This window comes from Lynx rufus, unplaced genomic scaffold (genome assembly GCF_022079265.1).
Source record: "Lynx rufus isolate CCGP_SWC_20201006 ecotype Redwood Valley unplaced genomic scaffold, mLynRuf1.p SCAF_9, whole genome shotgun sequence".
Lineage (NCBI taxonomy): Eukaryota > Metazoa > Chordata > Mammalia > Carnivora > Felidae > Lynx > Lynx rufus.
Genome location: NW_025814897.1, coordinates 17,830,573 through 17,856,668, shown reverse-complemented (window position 1 = coordinate 17,856,668; position 26,096 = coordinate 17,830,573). Strand labels below are relative to the sequence as shown.

At 36.9% G+C, this 26,096-nt stretch overlaps 1 protein-coding gene across 4 annotated transcripts in view; it reads right to left on the bottom strand.

The window, feature by feature from the left end:
• The window catches only part of ARHGEF12 (Rho guanine nucleotide exchange factor 12), a 148,331-nt gene that overhangs the window by 55,661 nt on the left and 66,574 nt on the right, over positions 1-26,096 (bottom strand). For 2 of the 4 annotated variants that reach the window (XM_047070414.1, XM_047070417.1), the window contains exons 2-7: positions 19,458-19,481; positions 18,118-18,203; positions 16,489-16,545; positions 4,443-4,541; positions 3,766-3,815; positions 1,059-1,116 (exon numbers count right to left, since the gene is read on the bottom strand). In XM_047070414.1, the coding sequence (XP_046926370.1) occupies positions 1,059-1,116; positions 3,766-3,815; positions 4,443-4,541; positions 16,489-16,545; positions 18,118-18,203; positions 19,458-19,481 (374 nt within the window). The remainder of the gene's footprint in view (positions 1-1,058; positions 1,117-3,765; positions 3,816-4,442; positions 4,542-16,488; positions 16,546-18,117; positions 18,204-19,457; positions 19,482-26,096) is intronic. The other 2 variants (XM_047070415.1, XM_047070416.1) reach the window with 2 other exon arrangements.

Sequence of the window (26,096 nt, the reverse complement as noted above, 5' to 3'; positions counted from 1 at the left end):
AAACATACTGAGATTAAGAACTATGATCACAGTGACCATTTAGAGCACTGGGAGTCTGATAAACGTAAAAGAATTCAAGGGTTGTTTTAAACAGTAAGATGGCCAAGGAGGAATGCCATTTATTAAATTTATCCAAAAGATGTCCAGTCTATGAAAAAAAAAATGGATTAAATAAAACAGTAGTGTTTCTGCTCAGCTATAAACAACTATTTCTTACTTGTAGTCTACTTTAAAAAAAATTTTTTTAATGTTTATTTTTGAGAGAATGAGAGAAACAGAACATGGGTGGGGGAGGGGCAGAGAGAGAGGGAGACCCAGAATCCGAAGCAGGCTCCAGGCCCTGAGCTGTCAGCACAGAGCCCAACGACGGGCTTGACCTCATGAACCGTGAGATCATGACCTGAGATGAAGTCAGATACCTGAGTGAGCCACCCAGGTGCCCCAATTGTAGTCTACTTTACTGTGGAATAGTCTGATGCAGAAGATTCTAAATTCTTAACTCTGGAGATTTCCAAGAGATCACTACCCTGCATTTTATTTAATCATTTACTTATCTGAGGAAACATGATTATGCCAGATGATTTTTAAAGTTCCATTTCAGTTCATCTGGGTCATTCCATCTCAATTCTCAATCTCTTCCCCCTCAGATGACTCATGCATTTCCATATTACCATATGCTTTCCGTATTACCATATTACCAAGAATGACAAGGATATTATAATCAACCATGTATACGTAGTGGACCGAAGATAGTTATTAGTAAATTAAGAATTTTCGCCTCAGACTTTCCTTTAATGCAGGGTTAAAGCAAACTCCAGCCAAGAGGCTAAGTCCAGCCCAGACTGTTCTGACAAAATAAAGTTTTACTGAAACACAGCCACACCCGTTCATTTACATACTGTGTATGGCTGTTTTTGTGCTACAATGACAAAGTTGACTAGCACACTGTAAGGCCCACAAATCCTAAAATATTTACTATCTGGCCTATCACAGAAAATGTTTGCTGATCCCTACTTTAAGGAATTCAGAAACCAATTAACACTAAGAATAACACTTACATTTGATTAGCTTCACCACTTCCAAATGGTTTGAATGAGTCACCAATGTACCATTCACCTTTAAGAAAATGGAAAGTGCATGTCAGGTACATTTCACTGAGAATGGAGAAATCGACTTCAGGAATTATTATACATAGTACAACCCATTATAATATAACATAGTACACATAACTACATTAAAATATGTATGTATTGGGTGCAATATTCACTTTTCTCACTGTTCTATAACGTATACTCAGCAATCAAATGAAGTTGAATGCAAAATAAGGCCTTGATTTAAAGGACATTACAATTTACCATGAAAAATGACAAAATACACCATGCAACAGGTTTTACAAGTCCTTCACAGTGAAGGACTCTTGCAAACAAAAAGGACTTCTCTGCTTTTAATTACAAATTCTGATTTGTCAAAATCATACTAATTTTTTTGAAAGATAAAAAAATTAGCAATATTTCCACAATACTCAATTTACTTTGAGTTTTCCAACCGTGACCTAATCTTTACAATGAAAATTAATTTTCAGACAGGCTAACTGTGGGAAAGGTTATCCAAAGTCTCAACTAAACCAAATTAAGATATAAATATCAAACACGGATCTAACATTATTTTTGTTGATGTAAGTAATGCTAATTTTTACAAGTTCAAATATGTCAGTGTCAAAAACAGCAGTAAAATACTAACCATGCGCACCAGAGATGATCACTATTAACCAAGAAATTTAATCTGTGAGACACTATTTTAGCAAACACACACCAGATACACAGGCACATATACATATACATTATATCTGCCTTTTTTTCTGCAAATACTTTTTTATTCTACTGTGGATATCTTTCGATATAGGTACACACAGACCTAATCCATTCTTTTTTTAACAGATGTAGATGAAATGGAATTTCTTTCTCTCACCCTCCATTTATGCACATTTGCCTGTTTACAAATTTTCAATATGATAAGGCTGAAATGAATTTCCCTGTATATATACCAGTTCACATTTGTAAACTTACTTTCTTAGGTTTAAGTTCCTAAAAGCAAAGTTTCTGGTCAAAGGTTATATACTTTTTAAAAGTATATAATTTTAGATGCAAATTCACAGATTTCCATCCAAATAGATTCTACCCAATTTATACTCACAAGTTTATGAAAACAGCCATTTTACCATACCTAAACTATGCCAAATGTGTATTATCAATAATCTTTAAAATTCCTCACAACCAAATATATTTGCACCTACCATTTTATTTTATTTTATTTTTTTACTTTTTCAACGTTTATTTATTTTTGGGACAGAGAGAGACAGAGCATGAACGGGGGAGGGGCAGAGAGAGAGGGAGACACAGAATCGGAAACAGGCTCCAGGCTCTGAGCCATCCGCCCAGAGCCTGACGCGGGGCTCGAACTCACGGACTGCGAGATCGTGACCTGGCTGAAGTCGGCCGCTTAACCGACTGCGCCACCCAGGCGCCCCTACCATTTTATTTTTAAATGCTTGTTTATTTTTGAGAGAGAGCACGCACCCAAGCTGGGGAGGTGCAGAGAAAGAGGAAACAGAGGATCCGAAGCAGGCTCCGCACGGTCAGTGCACAGCCTGATGTAGGGCTTGAACTCACAAACTGTGAGATCATGACCTGAGCTCAAGTCAAATGCTCAACCGACTGAGCCACCCACCCAGGCGCCCCTCACTCACCATTTTAATTTCTACTTCTTTGTTACCAGTGAGGTGAGATATATTCTCTATAATATTTATTTCAGTTACTTTGGGGAACTGATAAAATTCTTTGCCTATTTTTCTATTAAGCTATTTATTTATTCTTTTCTTAGGAATTTAAAAATGCTCTTTACAAGCAAGGATATCCTACTCTATACTAAGTTTCAAATATTTTTTTTCCAGGTAGTTGTAAATACATTCATGGTGTGTTTTCCTGTACAGTAATTTGATTTTAAGTATTCAAATTACTCAACTGTCTCAAGAATAATTACTAACTGGGGCGCCTGGGTGGCTCCATCGGTTAAGCATCCAACTCTTGATTACGGCAGAGCATCAGGCTCTGCACTGACAAGTGTGGAGCCTGCTTGGAAGTGTCTCTCCCTCTCTCTGCCCCTCTCCCACTTGCGTGCGTGCTCTCTTTCCCTCTTTCTCTCTCAAAATAAATAAATAAGCTTAAAAAAAACAGTAATTAGTAACCAATCCACTCTTTTCATACTTGTCAGAATTCCAGGCTTGTTTCTGGATTGATAGGTCTGTATCTAGACTTGAGCCACTTGCTTTGAATTAATCCCTACATCTCATCTCACACATACCCATACACATAACATGTGTTTGTTTTTTTAGCTATTCTTATACCTCTGTAAAATTCATTTGGAAGAATCATCAGTTTCACAAGTAATGACACATCTCCTCAATCATATTAGTATATTTTGATGAGACTTTCTTGCTAACAGATTAGTCTGGAGAGAAATGATCTTTATAACTGACTTACTTTCCTATCCCAGAACAAGACTCCATTTATTCGAGTCTTTTATTATGCCCTTCAGTAGAATAATATTAACCTTAAAATAAATAAGTTTTTTATAAATACATCCTATATAATGCACTGTTTTTGTAAAACTCCAAGTGAAAAATCCAATCCAAAAAACAAATCCAACCCAAAATATGGCTAATATATGCTGTTTTTTAATCTACCATAAATTCCATCTTTTCCTTACCTTGATGATTCGATCACCTGTCTGTACTCCAGCCCGCATGGCTGCTCCATCTGTAAGAAAAATTAATTACTCAAAATGTAATTCATTTGCCATGTACTGATAATCTTCTTGAAAAAGGCCACATAACCAAATGGTTAAAAAACATGGGCTCTGCCACTCACTAGTTGTGTGACCATAAAATCAGTCAATTTTATGTTTTCTTACTCTAAGCCTCAATATCACCTATAAAATGGGGATGAAAAATACCTACCTCAAACTATAGTACCCAAATAAAGTATTTGACATAGAGTAACAGAACATATTATTATTATCATTTTGGGAAAAGTAGATGTTTTTGAGCATATAACCATTTCTTTAACCTGGTCTACCAAAATATCTCTGGTGCCATGAAAAAAATAAAAGTCCATAAATTTCTGTAAGTGATAATGAATAAACATGAACAAGGAGTCATACGGTTTCTAAAACTATATGAGACTGTTTTCTTCCTAGTGAGTACAAAGAAAATCACCTAGGGTAAATTTGTACCTATAAATATGACACTAAAGACTGATCTAGCCCAACAGGCCACATGACCAGCAATGCATGTGATTATTTTATTATGCGCAAGAAACATGAAGCTTTTCTGTTCTTACTCTGTTTGCTCCCAAGTGACAAGACTGTTTTAAAAAATGCCTTGCCTTCTTTGACAGACTGTACGAAGACTGGATTGTCTCCACTGACCGTCAGCCCAAATCCATTGTCATCCTTCTGGATGATCACACAACGCTGAACAAGACCTGCACAAGAACCACAGGGTAAAGAGAGAAGGAAGAGAAAATGGAGAGAAAAAGACATTATTACATATTAATAATGAACTGTAATGAACTGTATTCTATCTGGAGAAACACAAGATGACACATGAGGCCCTTATCAAAAATCAGAGTACTAACCCCATAAACAAAACAAACACAAGAACATCACGAAGAGCCATATATGTTGGTCTCTCACTGGACAGGTAGAGTAGAATTGCCTCAAGATTAAAAACAGCTACGGCAAAGTGGAAAAGATGAATTATTAGAGAGGAGACAGAACGGAAGCCTACTCACATCTCTGCTATTTATCTGTAACACAAAATCCTCCCCACCGCACTGTGTTTTTTGGTGCTCTAATTAGTATTCAAACCCAAGAAAATCAAGTATTTTGGGACATAAGGCTAGAAGCATCCCCTGGTAAACCCTAGAGAAATCCAATCTCACTCTCAGAAAAATCTACTCAGAAAAAACTGACTATGTAAGGGAAACTGACTATACAAAGAAGAGCACCGGCAGATCTTCTCCCAAAACGAACAAGTTCAAAGACAGACCCCGGCTCATAGAAAAAATAAACAGAAAGGAGAAAAAAGTAGAAAAGACAAAGAAAGAACCTGCGAGCTCAACCAGTTCATTTCTTTCACACACTCACCTGGATTCTACAGGAGAACTGTTTTCCTTTTAGCTAGACAGCAAACAAAAGTAGTCAAGGCAAGGCGAGAGAAAGAGGGCCACAACCAGAGGAAGAGAGATGTCCCATCACAGAACCCTGATTGACACCCAGGGCTGTTTGATCACAGATCAAGATCTAAAGATCCTGAACTCTGTGTTAGCCAGAGATTTAACACTTTCAGCTTTGCAGTATCTAAATGCTTCACCAAAAATCAATATACAAAATATGGAAAATAATGCAAGTATAGTGATGATGAGAAAATAAAAATTTCTTCAGAATAAAGATTTTTATACAAAGAGCATGACCTTTTAAATAAGTCTGATGCACAAAACAAAGGGTATGTTAAAGATTGCATGTTAATGAATACACGTATTTCTCGCTGTTGTGCAATGTCACAAGTATGTGAGCCTACTACAACCGAAAGCCTGGAATAAGTATATCACAGTACAGGAAACACAAACTATGAACCTCACTCATAACCCTACATGAGAAATTAAAGTGAATCATGGACCTAAACACAAAGGTTTCAACTTTTCATAAGAAAACACAGGAAAAAATCATCAAGACCTTAGGGTAGGCAGAGATCTTTTAGGATGCAAAATGCATCAACCATAGAAGAAAAAAAATCATACACTGGACTCAAAATTTTAAATATCTGCTCTTCCAAACACTGATAAATGAAAAGGCAAGCCACAGAGTAGGAGAAAATATTCACGACACAAATATCTGATAAAGGACTTGTATCTTTATTATATTTAAACAACAACTCTACAATTCAATAAAGGGGACACATTTTACTTTATTTATTTTAAATGTTAATATATTTTTGTGAGAGAGAGACAGAGAGAGAGAGAGACAGAGCATGAGCAGGGGAGGGAGACACAGAGTCCGAAGCAGGCTCTAGGCTTTGAACTGTCAGCACAGAGCCTGACGTGGGTCTGAACTCTCGAACGGCGAGATCATGACCAGAGCCAGTCAGCTGCTTAACCAACTGAGCCACCCAGGCGCCCCTAGGGGACACCTTTTAAAAACAACAAACGATTTCGGGGCACCTGGCTGGATCAGTCAGTGAAGCATGTGACTCTTGAATTCGGGGTTGTGAGTTCAAGCTCCATGTTGGGTATGGAGATTACTTAAAAATAAAATTATATTGGGGTGCCTGGGTGGCTCAGTTGGTTAAGTGGCCAACTTCGGCTCGGGTCATGATCTCGCGGTCTGTGAGTTTGAGCCCCACGTCGGGCTCTGTGCTGACAGCTCAGAGCCTGGGGCCTGTTTCAGATTCTGTGTCTGCCTCTCTCTGACCCTCCCCTGTTCATGCTCTGTCTCTCCCTGTCTCAAAAATAAATAAAACATATTAAAAAAATAAAAATAAAATTATATATAAAAAAGAAAAAGAATAAAAGATCTGAATAAACGCATCACAAAGAAAGATACTGAACGGCCAATAAGCACAGGTAAAGGTGCTTAACATCTGCAGTCATCAGGAAGACGCACATTAAGACTACAATGAGATACTACTATACGGTAACTAGAAATGGCTAAAAATAAAAAGACTGATAATATCAAATGTTAGCAAGGATGTGGAGCAACTGGAATGCTCATGCACTGCTGATAGGAGTGTAAAATGGTACAAATGCTTTGGAAAACAGTTTAGAAATTTCTTATAAACATGAGTACTCCAATCAAAACGTGAGTATGCATTTACACATGACACAACAATTTCACTCCCAAGAGAAATGAAAACCCATGTCCACATAAAGACTGGTACACAAACATTCATAGCACTTTTGTTCATAAGAACCAAAAACTAGAAACAACTCTAACGTCCATCAACACGTGAATGGATAAACATACTGTCGTGTATCCGTTATAAAAAATACTACTTGGCAAGGAAAAAAAAAAAAGGAATAACTCACACGTGTAGCAAACATGTAAGAATCACAAAAACATCATGCTAAGCAGAAGAAAACAGATACAAAAGAGAGTACATACTATGTTATTCCAATGGAGAACAGGCAAAACTGAAGAACAGTAACAAAAGCAGATTAGTGGTTGCCTAGGGGCAGGGTTGGGAGGAAGGGTAAGAGTGACCACAAAGAGACACGCAGGAACTTTCTGGGGTGATGGTCCTGTATCTTAATTAAGGTAATGGTTACATGAATGTATTCATTTGTCAAAACTCATCCAACGGTACACTTAAAAGGACTGCAACTTATTTTATACAAATTGTACCTCAAGAAAGTTGATTTTCAATATCAAAATCTGTTAACCCTCAATTCTAGAGACTACTCAACACCAAACAGTATTTGAATTAGCAAATTCACCACTTCCACAAAACAGTACAATGAAACGGGGACAGAGGAAAGATAATCTATCAGAATTCAATGTTTGACTTAATGTTGCGTCCTTCAAGTAATTGGGAAAAGTTATAAAATCAAGGAAGAAGTGTTCTTTGTAAATTTCTAGTACATAATACAATCAATATAAGAATCAGACTAGAATAAGAGCAATGGCTTATCAGAATCTTTTAAAATCCATGCCCGGTATTAGAAAAATAAATATTTGATGATCTATTTTCTTTAAAATTATTTAAAATTTGTTTTTTAAATTTTTTAAATGTTTATTTTTATTTTTGAGAGAGACCAAGCATGAGCAGGGGAGAGGCAGAGAAAGAGGGAGAGAGAGAATTCCAAGCAGGCTCTGAGCTGTCAGCGCAGAGCCCAACATGGGGCTCAAACTCATGAACTATGAGATCATGACCTGAGCCGAAGTCGGACGTTTAACCAACTGAGCCACCCAGGTGCCCCTGAAATTTCAAAGTAAGATATCATGACTTTAAAATAAAAATCAAGACAGCTGCAACACTGAATATAGAGATTTTTCCCATACTTATATCTATGTTCCCCAGTTCTCCTACCCCACCTCCCAAGAGCTGAAAAATCAGTGAATTAAAGGTTTCTAATGTTGGGGTTTGCTGTGCTAAGCCACTGGCCTTCTTAAACAGACTGTCTTTTTGATCCCTGTAGAGAATAGGATGCTTGTAAAAAATGAGGGAGAGGAACAATGGGCATTAAGAGTTTTGCTACGTTTGTGTATTTCACTTGAATATAATATATATTAAGTACTTAGCTTAATGCCTGACAAACATAAATAACGGCTCATAAATGTTATTATTTTATTATGATGAGGGGTAGCATGCCCTTGGATTTTCATGCTCAGAAATATAATACTCATCTCTCCATGCCATCAATAAAAAATCAATTAATAAACACTTTTAACTTATGGGCACCTGGGTGGCTCAGTCAATTAAGCGTCCAACTCTTGGTTTGGGTTCAGATCGTGATCTCATGATTCATGAGTTCAAGCCCTGTGTTGGGTTCTGTGCTGACACCGTGGAGCCTGCTTGTGATTCTCATTCTCTCTCTCTCTCTCTCTCTCTCTCTCTCTCTCTCTCCACCCCTGCCTCCACTCTCTCTCTCTCTCAAATTAAAAAACAAACAAACAAACAAACAAACAAACAAACATTTTTCTGTTAAACTCCTGTCATTAATGGGAATGCTCCTTAAAAGGATCAATCCTCATTTATGTCGTTGTCTAAATTTCATTTTGTTTTGTTTTAACAAAACAACCAAATTAGATTTGGGTGGGGAAGGAATACAGAAGGGAAATATTACAGAGTAGGGCTTCTTCTTATAAGAAGGCAACGTTAGAATATGGGAGACAGCAAGAAGGCCTCGAGAAACAAATCACCTTCTCTTATAAGCTTTTCCTAAACATCCAGACTGGGTCGGGTACCCCCTTACAGACTGCACCCTCTTGTTATGTCCACAGTATCATTATCATTCACAATTGATTCCTATTTCTTTTTCTCTTCTCACTAGATTATATGCTTCAAGAGTATAGGGTCTCTATCTTGTTTACAATCTTATCTCAGGAACTGGCACATGTTCAGACACAGAGAAATTTTCTTTAATTGGAAAAGTTGAGGAGTCTAAAGATGGAAGTTCAGAAAAGAAAGTCATTAATAAGAGAGAAAAAAAATCCATCACTGTCAATTTTAGCAACTATGTCTAGGATCCTAACAGACTGCTAAAATTTGAACGATATAGTAGAATTACCTCAGAATACTGCAAACCTGTTTTCTACAATTCAAAATTGTCCAGCTTGATCACTTTTCCCTCTTAATTCTACATCAAAAGGAGATGAGGCCCAAAGGAGAAGAGCAAACAGAGAAAGAGCTATGTACATATCCTATTTATCTTTCTCCTCTCCCCAACCCCACTATATTGTCCGTTTATTATTATTCTATCTGCTAATCTGAGAATCTGATATACTTTAACATATAAGAACTACTAGAACAATACAAAAAGAAAACACGACTTACATATACAGCCGATTCAGAATCCACAGAATTCAAATTAATGATCCTATTTTGTCCTATGAATCTATGCCATCTGCAAAACCTTACATTGGGGGTCGTAATTAACTAAAAACTAAGCTGTTGTTCCATTCAAAATTCAGAAATCCGGTCTTTCAAACGCTTAGATCTATTATGTCCCTTCCCATTGAAAATCAAATAAAATGCTTTTCTTTTTTCTTGGGAGAAATTATTTTTTTTTATGTTTATTTATTTTGGGGAGAGAGAGTGCAAACGGGGGATGGGAAGGGAGAGAGGGAGACAAAGAATCTGAAGCAGGCTCCAGGCTCTGAGCTGTCAGCAGAGAGCCCGACGCAGGGCTTGAACTCACGAACCACAAGATCATGTTCTGAGCCAAAGTCAGGAGCTTAACCAACTGAGCCACCCAGGCGCCTCATTGGGAGAAATGTTCTACTTGTTGTAGACCAGAAGCTATTTTAACCCAAATCTCACCCTTAACACCCTTAACACTGAAATCACCAATACACCAACAATGAAATCACCGAAGATTAAATTATTATATCACTGAACTATCCTTTTTGACAAACTAGAACCCACTTTCTTAATTTAACAAATTTGCATTGAACATCTGTCTACTAGTTATTTAATACCACAGTCTATAGGTGTTGTGAAAAGTACAAAACTACTAGAAGCCTTTGCTCTCCAAGAACTTAAAATCTTGGCAGGAAAGGACAAAAGAGAAACAAATAGACAAACAATGACAATGTTTAATAAAGAATCCAAGTATGGTACAGATAACAGGCCCTGTATGTTATAAAAGAAGGGAGAGATAACAGTGGAGTCCTAACTCCGAAACAGCCATTTTCAAATTTCATTGATTAAAAACAAACCAACTAACAAACACCGTCCACCATTTTTACTTTTTCTGGTTTTTACAAACACATGTAGTTCATAGTTTGTTTGTGGGTCTGTCTTGCTGAATCACTTATCGTCTGTGATAACTGCATACAATGTGTTGACCTCTGAGTATGAGTTTCTATATGGTCCCAAATCACTTTGGAGCTGCATCCAAGTGCCATGTGTGAAGACAAACAGAGAGTGCTCAACAAGTAAGATAATGGTGAGGCTCAACCTCCCCTGAAACTTGTCATGGTAATACTTCCTCATTCCCATTGTTCTTAGTGCCATATGAAGATTGTTTTCACAGCTATCCACTTGTTAAGGGCATACGGAGCACTGGTAAACAAGTGCCTATCTCTATTACAGTACTTACCAAAACGTATTAAGATTCTTCTTTTGTGCTAGACTGTGAACTCCTAGAAAGCACGTACAGATCCTATTATCTTTGCATCTCCATCCCTTATCATAGTGCCTGGCATACAATAGGTACTCACTGTATATTCACTAAGTAAATCTGCATGTATTTTATATACGGGAAATTCTAAACCATATTCAATCACTTTTTAGGAAAAAGTAAAATCATAGGCCTGAAAACCATGCAAAGTAGTGAAGTACTTTTATAAGGACACTAATCTCCTGCCTTGCCTAAATTCTAACTAAAGTAATTTGGTTCCCCACCTACCCTAAAATAACTCTAGTTACAAATAAATTTTTCTTTATTTCCTGTTTTTTAAAGTTTATCATATTTCACCTGGAAGCTAACAGACATCATGCTTCATATCATCAGTAAAGAGTGTTCTTTAAAATTTATATAAATACTATTATTTCCTAAATTTTATTTTCTCTTTATAACAAGACATTTCTTTTTCTTGTTATAACAGAATGTTATATTGGTTTGAAACCAATATAAAATGACTGTTTGTTACTTAAAAGGTAATTACCAAGGAGGGTATTTTGAAAAGTGAAAAAAATCAAGCCTTTGTAGTGCTCTGGAGTGGGGAGGGAAGAAGTCATGAAAAGGTCCCCTGAAAAAGAGGAGAAAGTTCTCTCTGATTTCACTATAAGACATATGTGGAGAAAGGCAACAACCATAGTGCCAAAGAGCAAATTATGGAAAATGGAGTGTTAAATACGCAAGGCAATATGTGAACCCTTCCATACTGCATTTATTCCAGGGAAAGCACATTAGTCTTTCTTCACCTTTGATTTTATTACATGACCAAACTTCTCGAAGTCTCACCTCTTAAGAATTAGCTTCAGGGAAGGGTGTGGAGAAAGACCATGTGCAACCTCATAAAAAACAGCTCATTTTTAAACTGCTGCCAGACATACATGTTTTATGAGTAAGACCTCAGATAATCCTTTGATTAAGAAGCTTCTGGATTCTAAATGCACAATGCTGCCAGCAAGAGGAAGCCTTAACTTCCAAGTAGGCTGATTTCATTCTTTTAGACTATTACCAGCAACGAGGCTCTTTTCTAAGTTAAATTTTCTTCTACCTTAAAATTTTTCTGAAGACAAGAAAGATCCAATCAAGGTGAGCTACCATTTTATTCTATCGATTCTCTTTACTAAAATACTTTATTCCAATATCAATAATCACTCATTCATAACTCACTTGATGTGTGCCCCCCCTGTGTCAGACACTACGGGAGATGCACAGATGAAGATAAAAAATAACAAGACAGTCAAAACAGTAGACACAAAGCAGGATGTCGAAGGTCAGACAACAGAGGAGTGGGGTGGACCTAGGAAAGCCCTATGCTGGAGGTAGTATTTGAATGGCGCCTTGTAGGAAGGAGAGTTAAAAGGAGGTAAACCGTTCAAGACAATGGGAATGGCATGAGCAAAAAAAGAATACCAAGCTATGTTTGGAAAGTGAAACTTTGGAGGAGGGGCTGGTATCTCTAGGTGAGTGGTAGTAGAAGTTAACAGTAGGAGATTAGGGCAGAATGATAAACTGGAAACAAATTACAGCATATCTAAACTATTTGTACTCTCCTAGTAAGTGAGTGAATGACCAAATCCTTACTTTAGTAGTACTAACAGAAAGAGTAGAATGGAGAAAAGGAAGTGAATCAATGTGAAACAAAGTTACGAGTCTACGAAAATAGTCTTATGTTGTGATGGAAAACTGAACAAAGTGGTGGTAATAGAACCAACGAGTGAGGGCTGAAAAATAACGTGAGGGTAGAATCAATGGGACTTGGCAAACAGTGGACTACTGAGGACAGGGGAAAGAGAGAAGTCAAAGGTAACTTCAAGAAAATGAGACTAGGTGAATGGAAGAACGGCGGTACCATGAAAAGAATCAGGGAAATCAAAAGAAAGTCTGATTTCTGGCCACTGGGAACAATGATGAATCCCACACTGGCCATTCCGAATTTGAAGGATGGTTAGGGGCACCTGGGTTGTTCAGTTGGTTAAACGTCTGGCTTCAGCTCAGGTCACGATCTCACGAGTCGTGGGTTCGAGCCCTACATCAGGCTCTATGCTGACAGCTGAGAGCCTGGAGCCTGTTTTGGATTCTGTGTCTCCCTCTCTCTCTCTCTCTCTCTGCCCCTCCCCTGCTGCACTCTGTGTGTCTCTCTCAAAAATAAACATTAAAAAAAAAATTGAAGGATGGTTAGAGTGAAAGTATTCAGGAAATGGTTAAAAATAGAAGACTGGAAACAGGAGAAAAGATCAAGGACAGAAAAGTGGACCATGCCTACATTTATAAGAGGGAAAAAGCAATCAAGTAAAGAAAAGCCAAAACAATTGCAGACAGAAAAGGACCAGATTAATGCAATACCATGGAAATGAAAAAAAAAGGGCATCAGCACTGCCAAATTGTTCAGAGGAAGGTGAGAACTGAGAAAAAGTACTGATTTTTAAGGATCTTCTGGTTCACCTTCCAGATAGTACGTGTTCAGAGGTCAGATTTCAAGAGGTTAAGAAGTGAATGACTTATGAGGAAATAAAAGGTTCATGTTGTAGAATGCTCTTTGTCAGGCTAAAGAAGAAAGCAGAAAGAATAATAACTTGTGAGAGTAAGAGTCAAACCAAGGACTTTTATATTTATGAATCTGAAGAAGCTGAATTTAAAAAAATAAGAATTTTTTAAAAATACACTCTGAAGTATCCAACCAGGACAGTTCAAGTACTAATAGTCTGCCTCTGTTACGGACTGCTGCTTGTGTCCCCCCCCAAATTCATATGCTGAGCCCTAACCCCTAACGTAATGGTATTTGCAGATGGGGTCTTTGGGAGGTAATCAGAATGAGATGAGGTCAAGAGAGTGGGGCCCTCATGATGAGACTCGTGCCCTTAGAAGAAGAGACACCAGAGAGATTGTTCTCTCTCTACATGAGCTCACACCAAAGAAGGGCCATGTGAGCACAAAGCCAAAGGTGGCCATCTGCAAGCCAGGAAAGAGAGCTCACCAGAATCTGGCACCCTGATCTCATACTTCAAGCCTCCAAAACTTCAAGAAAATACATTTCTGTTATTTAAGCCAAGTCTCTAGTATTTTGTTATAGTAGTCCCAGCAGATTAAGACAGGTTCAAAAAGACATGGGTTAATTTCTTGTACATAATACTATCAGCTAGAATCTCTTCATGAAACAAGACAGAAGGTAGGAAGAAGCTGCAAACTCAAAATTCCCTTGCCCTTCTCTCATATCCCACAAAAATCCACAGAATTTTCCATTACGATAGTAGTGAGAAAAAGACAAAATTAAGTATAATTAAAATTGCAAATCAGAAACACGATCTGCTCGTGATCAACGGACTCCAAAAGGTGCAGAAGGAAAAATAAGGAGAAATGGAATAAGTACTGACCTACTGCACCAGGCAGAAACCTAACAAAAGAAGTCCATACAAAACAAACATTTGGTTTCCTTTTAAAATGAGCAAAGTAAATCTACCTCACAAAGTAGCTCTAAAAATAGCCAAGAGAGTTCAAAATAAGTAATTTGTAAGCAAAGAACTAGCATTCGTCTAAGTAGTGAGCTAATGAATTTTACCCCAAGACCATATATAATCTCAAAAGTTAGAAGTGGGCTTGTTAAGAGACCCTACACTAAAGCAATGTCAGCAGTTGCTACAATTCTACTCCATCATATTTCAGTATTTCCAAGCTTTTCTGGACTCCCTAGAGATTCCTTTCCAACTGTGCTAACTGCACAAAGTCTGAAGGAGTCCATTCACACAGGTGACAAAATATTTGTAATGTCAAAGAGATTTAAGTTAGTATGCTAACTCTGTTCCGATCAACTCATCCCTTTTATAAGTGCTTTTTAAAGACTCACGGCTCAGTTCCTTCCAGAAAAGGTATTTCGAGGGTTTTCAAGAAACAAACATACAAAGAAGCCACACCTTGTTTCCCCATTACCACTTAAAATGTTTCTATTACTAACAAGCGAATGGCATGCCTGAACTAGCATTGATATTCCTATCACTGAAATATTAACATCCAAATCAAACAGCAAGCTTTTGCATACATACCACAGATCTAGGAAAATGGTGGGGAGGTGAAATACAACACTGCAAAGGCTACTGGAAAAGAAGGGGGCCGTAAAGATGGTGTTCACATTCCTAAGGAGAGGATAAACCATAGGAAGCTCTTTATGTAGAACAGAAAGACAGAGTCTCGAGAAATTCGGAAGCTATTTCTTACTTATGAGAAGCCAAATACTTTGGAAGGGAGGAAAAACACAAACCTGCCATGCCATACAGCACAGTGCACATTTCATCTTGAACTACTGTAAGAGGTTTCACTGCACGAAAAAGGTACTGGTCACAAAAACCAAAGCAAAGAACCGTATTTATCCCACAGAGAAGCATTAACTGGTTTATAACCAAACACTGAAGCCTCGTAATATTAAAAAGTATGTGACACTGTGGGCTCAAGTGTCAGGAAATACAAATTACAAAATGTCTTAAAGGGGGGAGGGGCATTCTCATATATTTGTTTCCTTTCATGTATGTCAAGCTAGGAAACAGCTACATCTGGGGGAACTTCCGTTTGATAGACTTTTTGTTCTTTTAGAGAAGACCTGGTTCTCCTTTGAGGACAAATTTGGAATCTTCATAAAAAGAAGTAACTTATTAGTCTTTCAGTTATTTTAAAAGTCTTGGCTCCAAGCAGTGCTTCTCCTATTCACTTTTCTCAAAAAACGAACTGGATGCCGAAACAAGGGAAGAGGATGGCAGGTAACACTGTGCAGAGGAAAGGGAAAAACACATATGAACTTCACAAACATGGTTTATATTCTCTTTGGAAGACAGGACACAGTCTAGAAATATTAGTGTTTCAATCTTCTGTTGCAAAAAGTTAACCATTCAGATTAAACCTGCTCTTTGTGAAAAATACCTTTAAAAGGTACCATTTTGAAATTTTCCCATTCAGAATAAGCTTCAGGGAAACTTATAAAAGGCGTAAACAAATTCTTCAAGCCACAGAAATAAAATACTTAAGGTATTTTTGCTGTTGTGGATAAATCATACACGAACAGCATTTTCAGATAATGAAGGCAATTAAAAACAAATAAAAAAATCAAATAAGAATTCCAAAGAACTGCTAACACCTCTGAATCACACCAGTGCTACACTTAGAGGGAAAGACTGGTGCCATGAAATTCTACATGATCCAATCTCTGCAAATGGGACACGGGAAGAAGATGCCAAGAATTCAAAGCCCATCCATGTTACATGGAGGAGGCTGACTCAAACATATCAGACATCATCACTTTCCCATCATCCACAAGATGGAAGAGAAGATGGGTCATGTGGCCTACCCTTACTCTACAATGTTAGTTTCTAGCAACCTTAAGCTTCCCAGTTGCAGCCACATTAAAACCCCGGCTCCCTTTCCCTGCAGTAGGTCATGCCATGCAGAGCAGACACAAGGAAGGCTGCAGTTATTTAAAAAAAAAAAAAAAAAGGAAACAGCATGAAGCAAGCTCCAAAGGTGCAAGGCTGAATCAGCTACATTAGCTTACCATATATCTCGGATCTACTCTCCTCTGAACTAGACTTTGTCTTCTTGGAGGAGCTATCTGCACAAGAGCGGGAGAAAAGGAGAGAGATATAGAAAATATGGAGACCAATGTAAGGGGAAAAATTCATGGGGGAAAAAAGAATGAGTCATGATCAAGTTAAATCGTGCAAACACAAAGTATGAACATCACAGGTGATAGCACTTAGAACAGTCACGAACAGCACAGGTAATGACATATTTTAAAGATTTATCGAAGAAAAGATAGTGCAATAAAAATATGTTCAAACAAAACAACACATGAATAGTCTACAAAATGTATCATCTGACAATTGTAGAGATGACAAAAGCACCAAAAGCTGTGATAATCTCATTTTGAAGCACTGCATACCCCTCCGCTAAATCTGTCTTTGGAGACAGCACATCACAGGTGAACAATACAGAGTAAGTCATTCTAACAAGACTATACTATTTAGGTGCACTTGGGCAGAAACTCATTAGCAAGACAGTAACTAATCATATAAATAAATAAAAGCCACTGAGCCTCATGATGTCAAAGTTAGGTATCAGAGATAATTATCTTTTAATAGAAATCCAGAAGTTATACCCCACCACAAAGCCTAAATTGATGATCAGGACTTCATTTTTACCTACTACTCAAGATGCAAGTAAATTATTAGCTATTCACTTCCTATTCTTCCCTGTCTAGATAATAATATTTTTTCAAAATAACAGTTTATACTAAGAATATGAAATATTAGACACAAAAAATATACTTTTAAAAATTAAAAATCGTATTTATAAACAAAAAATATCTAAAAAGATATTTTATTTGTGTATCTAAGACCTTAGCATTCATTTACTTTATCTTTTGTCATAGGAACGTACAACTGAGTAAAATTGTTATGAGCACAGAGAACACAAATCAGTTTCAAATGACAAAAGCAAAATTATCAAGCATTTTTTTATAAATTAAATACTGAGCGAGTTTATAAGGAGAAAACAAAAGACCGTATTTTACAAAAGGAGTTCAATCTGTATGTATAAAATTAAGAATTTAATAATCAGAAGTCTACTAGCATGAAAACTTTAGGAAAGATCAACATTACTTAAGACTCTCTAAGCTCAGAATACTTGACTGAAGAAAAAGGGATCTCTATTCATTTGCTTACTCTAAAATCGTATGATCATTAATTTTTGAAGTTGGATTTTATCTAATACTCCAATTTACCACAATCACACATGAATTTTTAAATAACTACAGAAATCTGTAGTTGTTACTGCTTTGATTTCATGAATTACTACTGTTCATACTTATGATTCATTTTAACACTAAGTCCTTGGTCTGACTGGAATCTCTAATTATGATATAATAACTATTTCTCTTCTCATGATTATTTTTTTAAAAATCACTCTACAATGATGCTTCCATAGTGGAATCCATAGTGTTGAGTGTTAAAAATGCACGCAACTCCTCCTGAATGCACAGGTTTTATATTACATCACTGAGGAGGAAGGAGAGTCCTGAACAGACCAAACAGTAACTCCTGGTGTTTCAGGTAGTTACACAGCTTAAGCTGTATCAGTCTGAACTTCATTACTCTCAATAGTCTTTGGAAAAATGGTGTTTTACCTGTGGGATCAAAATCATGCGATGCACTGCGCTCAACTTTCTGCTTCTTATCTGTTGGTGACTCTCGGTTCAAAATACTTCCATGCCTAAATTAAAGTAAAGCAATCAAATATTTACTACAAGCAAATCAACAGAATAAAAACTTAATTTAAAAATTGCTGATCAGTTTACCCTATACAGTCTCATAAATCTCTCTAACGTATGTTTTTCAAGAAGTTTTAAATTCAGTCTGTGCTATGTGTAATAAAGAGTCTATTTATTTGGTTATATAAAGTGCTTAAAAATAATAAAAGTAGTATTTAGCATTAAGTCTATTTTATTCTTAGAAATAACTTAAATTCTTTCAGTGGTTTTCACAAGTTACTATTATTTCCACCGAACAGGTAAGAAAACAGTGCCTGAAAATAATTAAACACATTCCTCGACCAGACTCTACATATACTATGATCAGGTTCAAAATCACTGTGTAAATATAGCATGGATGAGAAAAGTTAAAAAAAAAAAAATCTTAGGCGAGCCTCACTATAGCTCTAGCTACACAAGTCAGGCAGGCCCAGTTGACACTAGAATCATTATTTTTCCTATGGCCTACCCAACTACAGTGATCAAATAGTGGCTGGGCAGCAGATAAGACCCTCACCGTAACACATACACTACCAATTAACTGAAATGTCAAGATCAGCATTGGTATCCTGGACCACACTGTCACTAAAAATGACAAAAGTAGTATAATAGTTAGGAATGATATACTACCTACATTGTAAATAATATTCACAACAACCAGGATGAGAAAGAGATGTTGAAGAACAAGTACTGAGGAAAAGGCATTTAATCCCAGGGTATGAATACATATGGAGATATGGATGTGGGCATAGGCATATTTGAACATTCTGGATTTTTCCCTTTACTGGCTTAAAGTAATTAAGACTGATTCAGTTTGCCAAAGTTCATTAACTAAAGGCAGCTGTAGTTACCCAAGTGATAAAACACATCAAAAACTGGCAATCCATTCGCACTCCCCAAGCTACTCACAACTGAAAACAGTCACAATAGATTTTAAAATTAAATCTCTTCATAGGGAGTGACCTTAACTATCAATTTGAACAAACTTTTAAAATGCTTACATTAAAAACATTGAAAATGTTATCAAAACAATGCTCTCTCCAGAAAAAATATGCAACACCTGTTATATTTTAAATTTGTAAAACATTTTGATATTTTAAACTACTTAATATAAAAAATCCACATTTTCAAAAGCCACAAAAATCCACCATAATTTCGAAGGAATGCTTCTAATTAAGAGTTAACCTGAACATATGAAGGGCAACTGAACAACTTACCTTATAGGTTTTTTGAGGGGAAACCTGAAACAAAGGAAAGAAAAAAAAAAGGGTTAAATGTAGTTATCTCACTGGTAAGACTGTTATTCAATTTATTCATTCTATTAAACCAGAATAAGAGATTTAAATCTTACACTAACTTTCCCAAAGCAAGATTCAACAAACAGGCAGACAAAAAAGCTAGATTCTATTTTTTTAATACCTTAACTCCTTTGTTAAATCTTAAATTTCAGGTGCTAGGAGCTGTCACTAAAATCTAAATATTAAGTGCTCAGCACTATTCTAAACTGTTAACATGTACTATCTCATTTAATCCTTATATACTTATATATACATGTACATATTATTATTATTATTTCCATTTTACAGGTTAAAAAGACTGAGGTAAAGAGAAATATCTTACCGTTAAAATATTCTACCTCGTTTCCCTGGCAGAGAAAGTTTCCTCCCTTCCGTCACCCCCTCCCCAACCCCCACAAGATATCTGGGTGCTGATTACTGCTCTGTTCATCTGCATCTACTACCCTTTGATCATAATCAAATCACAATTCTTGTTTATTTACGTTTGGCATTTAGAACAGAAATCTAGAGAAAATACCATCGCAGGATTATCAGTTATTAAGAATATGTTCCAAAAGTAGAAAACAAAGGTTACATCTTTTCTTCTTGCAGTTCTATAAGCTATAAAGAATACTGCATTTCCTCCTGGTTGTCTTTTTTAAAGAAACATTACTGGGGCTTCCTGATAAGAATTTGATGTTACATATAAACACTAAGTCTCTAAGTGTTCCCAAATTTCTTCCCATTCTCCTTTTCAGGTCTGTCCTTTCAGAAATCACCTCAACCTATGGCATTTTATGTAAAGATTATTTAGCCTGCGTAATAAAAACAGGCTTTCTTAAGAATAGCCATAAAATGTTTCTTTAAAAAAGGTTATTAGTAAACACAGTAAGAAAAAAAACAAAACAATGACATTCGAATGACTTTTGTCATGGAGATAGTTTAGTTAAAAAAAGAAAAAACTCTCTAACATAAAAGTTTAATTACAATTTTCTTTAACTCCTACATAAGCCAAAATTGATCCAAAGAAAAAGACAAAGAATCTAAAAACTTCCGTGATAAGTGCATGTTAACTCACAACAAAGTCAGGGAAAAGGGGTTCTGGGGTAAAGAGCACATTGCTCTACTGAATGTACCAATTACAAACGATTATCAAACTTTTAGAAATAGTTCCTAAGAAGTCCATCCCTACTTGTTGGGGAAGTGGGGAGGTGGGAATGTTTTTTAATTCGGAAACAAATATAAAAGTTGGCAGGAAAGAATTCCCAGCTGAGTTTCTGCAAAGGATAATACCTGCAGTTAGCAACCTCAGCCACTCTTCCTGATAGCCATTACAGAAACTCCTACCCCAAAACAATGGCCACTTGCGTCAGGGGCTGACTGCAACATCCAGGGAGATTCTGGTAAAGAATCCCGGAAGTTCCCAGACTACTGATTGAAAACCAGCTTCCTGAGCGGTTTTCTCTTACGAGGGAATGGAAGAGGAGGGGAAAGAAGATAAAAATGGAATGAAAAGATGAACAAGGACTACTGTACAGGAAAATTTGCTTACCACAATCTACTTACTAAATTCTTAAAGCACAGATGAAGAACAAAAATTTTTAAATCACAATAATTTTTCTCTAATCACTAAATTGCAGTTAGCCCGACACCAGGCTGATGAAACGGTTCCGCACAAAATCCTCTATTTTCAAGTCCTTGTCCATTCTGTAACCCAAGCATAAAACTGACAATCTCCTCTAGTTTGATATTTATGTAAAAGAGCTATAGTTGAATGAAGTCATTATATTAATGTACTTAATCAAACTGTACCTGGCTTTTGAAAACACCATATTGATGACTTGGGCATTTAGCCAACAATGAACATGTTTGTGCTTATTTACATACACGTATATGTATTCTTCCAGATGTAAGACAAAGTCCAAGTACTAATATGGAGAACCATAATTTAAAAAGGAAACTGGGGTGCCTGGGTGGCTCAGGTGGTTAAGTTTCTGACTCTTGATTTCAGCTCAGGTCATGACTCAGTTCATGAGTTTGAGCCACACATCAGGCTCTGTGCTGACAGTGCAGAGCCTCCTTAGGATTCTCTCTCTCTCTCTCTCTCTCTCTCTCTCTCTCTTTCTCTCTCTCTCTCTCTCTCCCCCCCCACCCCCAATTGTGCATGTGCTCTCTTTCTCAAAACAAATAAATAAACTTAAAAAATAAATAAATAAATAAAAAGGAAAGTGTTGTCAAAATTTGAGCCACTGGGATAAGGCAACTAGATGCCCTTACTTTTGATAACCTATATAGCAAGCACACTCATACGCCACAAATCCTAACCAAGGGCCTCAAGCTTATAATTACATTGACTCACTTGACTTCGGGATGCCTTTCTTTCTTTTTTTTTTTAACGTTTATTTATTTTTGAGAGAGAAAGAGAGAGAGAGAGAGACAGTCAGACAGAGCACAACTGGGGGACAGGCAGAGAGAGAGGGAGATGCAGAATCCAAAGCAGGCTCCAGGCTCCAAGCTGTCAGCACAGAGCCCAAAGTGGGGCTGGAACCAATGGACCACGAGACCATGACCTGAGCTGAAGTCGGACACTTAACCTACTGAACCACCCAGGTGCCCCAGGATGCCAGTTTTTTTAAGTTTATTCATTTATTTTGAGAGAGAGAGCATGTGCAGGAGGGGCAGAGAGAGAAGGAGAGAGAGATAATCCCAAGCAGGCTCTGCACTGTCAGTGCGAGGAGCCCAATGCAGGGCTCAAACTCACGAACCTGTGAGATAATGACCTGAGCCAAGATCAAGAGAAGGATGGTTAACCAACTGGGTCACCCAAGTGTCCGGGATGCCTTTCTTACAAGTTCTGAGCTCTAATATTAAAGCCCCAGGTAGCAACACATAGAGGCCTCCCCAAAGTTTTTATTTTCGCACTCCACCCATGTGTTATTACAGTATAAAGGGAGTTATGATTTGATAATTAAATAAACCCTAACTAAATATTTATTCTAGTAAAACTTCTAATTATAGCCAGGTTAACTATACATATATACATACACATATTTAAGTATATAATATATATACACACATACATAATTTTCTAACTGGGATATTCCTTTAAGTTTGTTAAACAGAATTTGTTGTAGATGAAAAAAGAATTGGAAAGGGCCGCCAAACTTTGTGTTTTCACATATTTGCTTATAATGAAGAGCCTATAAGAAGTCATTTTTCCTTTTTTGATTTTTGTGAGAAAAGAGCTAGCCTTTGACACTGTTCCTATGAGAAATGTCCCAAAAGAAAAAATAGAGATTATCACACTCAAACCTTAATTCCTACCCTCTCTCTCCTTCAAGGTAGATATTTTTTTCTTGGGGTTAGTAATGATGAAGAATTTAGGACTCTGGATGGTTCTTAATAAGGGATGATTGAAATGGGGAGAATAAAGTTAAGGATATTTTACCTACATTGTTGGATTGTGGTCAAGTTTTCATTAGCAAACAATGTTAGCTACTAAATTTAGAATTCCAAAAAATTCCATTGTAAGATACATCCTGACTTTAGCAATGTTAAAATGCAGGGTGAAAAGCCTGTGTACCTTGGAATCCACGACATATAGCACTAGTTTATTGGAATTCATGCCAGTGAGGAGAGTTTCTAGACAAAGAACTCTGCAAAATAGGTTACAGCTAAGATAATTCTAAGGCTCAATCCTCATAAAATGATGGCAAATATCAATACAAAAAATACAGTGTTCCAATACAGTTATAGGCAATGAAAATCACGTGTGATCTCAAGGCCTCAGGAACAGGGATGTCTCAGAAAACAAAGAACAAGGTTCACATTCTAGTTTGAAAAGGCGCTTGCACTTGGGCAAGTTGCTTAACCTCTCTAACAATCATCTGTAAAATAATGATAATACTACTACCTACCTTACAAATTTGTTTTGAGGATTAGATTAGAAAATGAGGAACATTAAATGAGAAGCACTGCCTAGCACAGAATAACCACTTAATGATTATTAGCTATTAGTTAAAATGCAAATAAAATCTGAACTTTAGAGACATAACTACAAATTAAGTAGAGGAGAAAAATAAACTTAAAGACTAACAATATTCAAATAGGCTTTCAGTTCAGCAAAATCCACAGAAATGCAAAATCCAAAGCCAATGATGAAACCATAGGTTTAACGTGCCAAGCCATATTATATAAAATTAACGTCAATACTCAAGTTAACAAACTTCCCAGATGCTGCAGGGTAAAAGAAAAGATCAGGTTACAACCAAAACTTTTAATTTTCATGGCAAGTAGGGTCAGTGATTTTTTTTTTTAAGGCTGTGAAATTGTGCTGACCATACCTGTCACTTCTTAGCAAGAGAGTGCATTATTTCCACATCTCCTTTAAAATATCAAAATGATTAAGGCATCCCGTATCCTGGATATAAATTAGGTTTTTTACTTCTCTGTTTCTACAAAATAATTTCAATAGCCTAAAGTACAACACTTAAATTTGAAATTACTCCAACGTGAATATGAACCAGCTAGCTCTACTATTACATCATTTTTCACAAAATAACAAACAAAACAGCTAAAAGGGCATCTGTACCCATAAGTACCCATAAGTATAGGGATTTAGAACATACTGCTGACTTTAGCTAAACTGTTAATTCGAGCTTTAGATCTCTGGACAGTCAGATTCATAGAACCAAAAGTAGTAATGACCACTACCACTCCTCCCCCTTCAAAAAAACACCAGTCGTAGGTCCTGTCACCACCTACAATTTATAACTGGCCTGGCTGAAAGTCACTAAAAGAACTAAAAATTATGGAAAGAACAAAAAAATAAAAGTCTGAAAATGACCTGCCATTGTACCTTTTTATTAGGATATAGATCCAAAGCATGAAAAGTTGTTAGCTGAGCTGGCAATAAAACATTAGTTACATCAGAAAGACTCAGACAGAAGCTACAGCTGACAGGATGACTCATGGAGAATTTTTCATGGTGTTATTAGTTTTAAACCCCTGGACCTTGCAATACAAAACCACAAAATGACAAGGACCAAGGAGCTCAGTTCTGGTGTAAAATCCAAAAACAATTCACTGAAATGTAATGTAAGATCTCAAGCTAACTTCTTTTTTTTTTTTTTTTTTTTTTTTTTTTTTAATTTTTTTTTTTCAACGTTTTTTATTTATTTTTGGGACAGAGAGAGACAGAGCATGAACGGGGGAGGGGCAGAGAGAGAGGGAGACACAGAATCGGAAACAGGCTCCAGGCTCTGAGCCGTCAGCCCAGAGCCTGACGCGGGGCTCGAACTCACGGATCGCGAGATCGTGTCCTGGCTGAAGTCGGACGCTTAACCGACTGCGCCACCCAGGCGCCCCTCAAGCTAACTTCTTAAATATGGTTTGGTATACTGTCACTGTTACTGAAGAACTTGAAACACATGACGACCCTCAGTAAGTGGCTCTTCTTTCCTGGACGTACTTTGACAAATCAAACAGTAAATTCTGAATTATCTTAATTGCCTCTGTCAGATATTGTAAGCTGGACACTGGTTGTTTCAGAACTGAGAAAAGTAGTTCACAATTAATGTAACAGCTTATTTATTACAGGCTCTCATTTACTCATTGATAATCTGGAATAGTATCACTTTTGCAAATATTTCCTGTAAGGTTTCTAAATAACTTTCCTTTGAAATCATGAGTATCACCACTAACTTATACAGTGTCTTTTTAGACTTCAAATTACTCACTTCAAAAAACAAAGAGAACTGCCAGAAAAAAGTATGAGAACCTCAAACTATTTAGTTATTTGCATCCCATTCAACATCAGTCAAACCATCAAATCCATGATTATATGGATCTGGGCTTATATAAACAATAAACTGGACTCAACAGAATAATCTCATGATTTCTAAAATAATGACGATACATAATTTTCATTTGATAGTGATTAAAATCTCAATCTTGTTTCACGATTCCCTATTTCAGAATTTGTTTGGAGAAGTGGTTCAAGACGGCAGTGCCTGAAGATCCTAAACTCACCTCCTCCCATGGACACAAAATTCAACAGCTAAAATGGAAGAATTTCCTCCGAAAAAGTTCTGTGAAAACTAGATGAACAGTGCCTCTACAACAAAAGATAAAAGGGCCACGCTGAGACAGGTAAGGGAGGCAGAGACAGACATGCTCTTGCCGAAATGCCACCCCAGGAGCAATGACCCACAATTGGGAGGGACCTCAAAAAATATGGAACTTTTTCCAGAAGGGTGAGGGGTTTGTGCCCCACATCAGGCACCCCAACCTGTGGGCCCTGCACCAGAAAGACAAGCCCTCAGAACTTTGTATCAACTAAGATTACATCCAGGAGAACCATAGAAATGTAGGTAATTAAAAAAAAATTAAAACACTCTTAAAGGTCTTGCAGGCAGACTCACTCACCTCGAGACCGAGCACAAAAGCAGCAGTTTGAAAAGTTCCTAGACCACATGTAAAGGAGACCGAATTACTCATCTTAAAGCAACTTCCAGAGAAGACGGCACCTGATGGTTCTCTCTCCAAGAACAGAGTGTTGGCAGGTGCCATTTTTGTGAT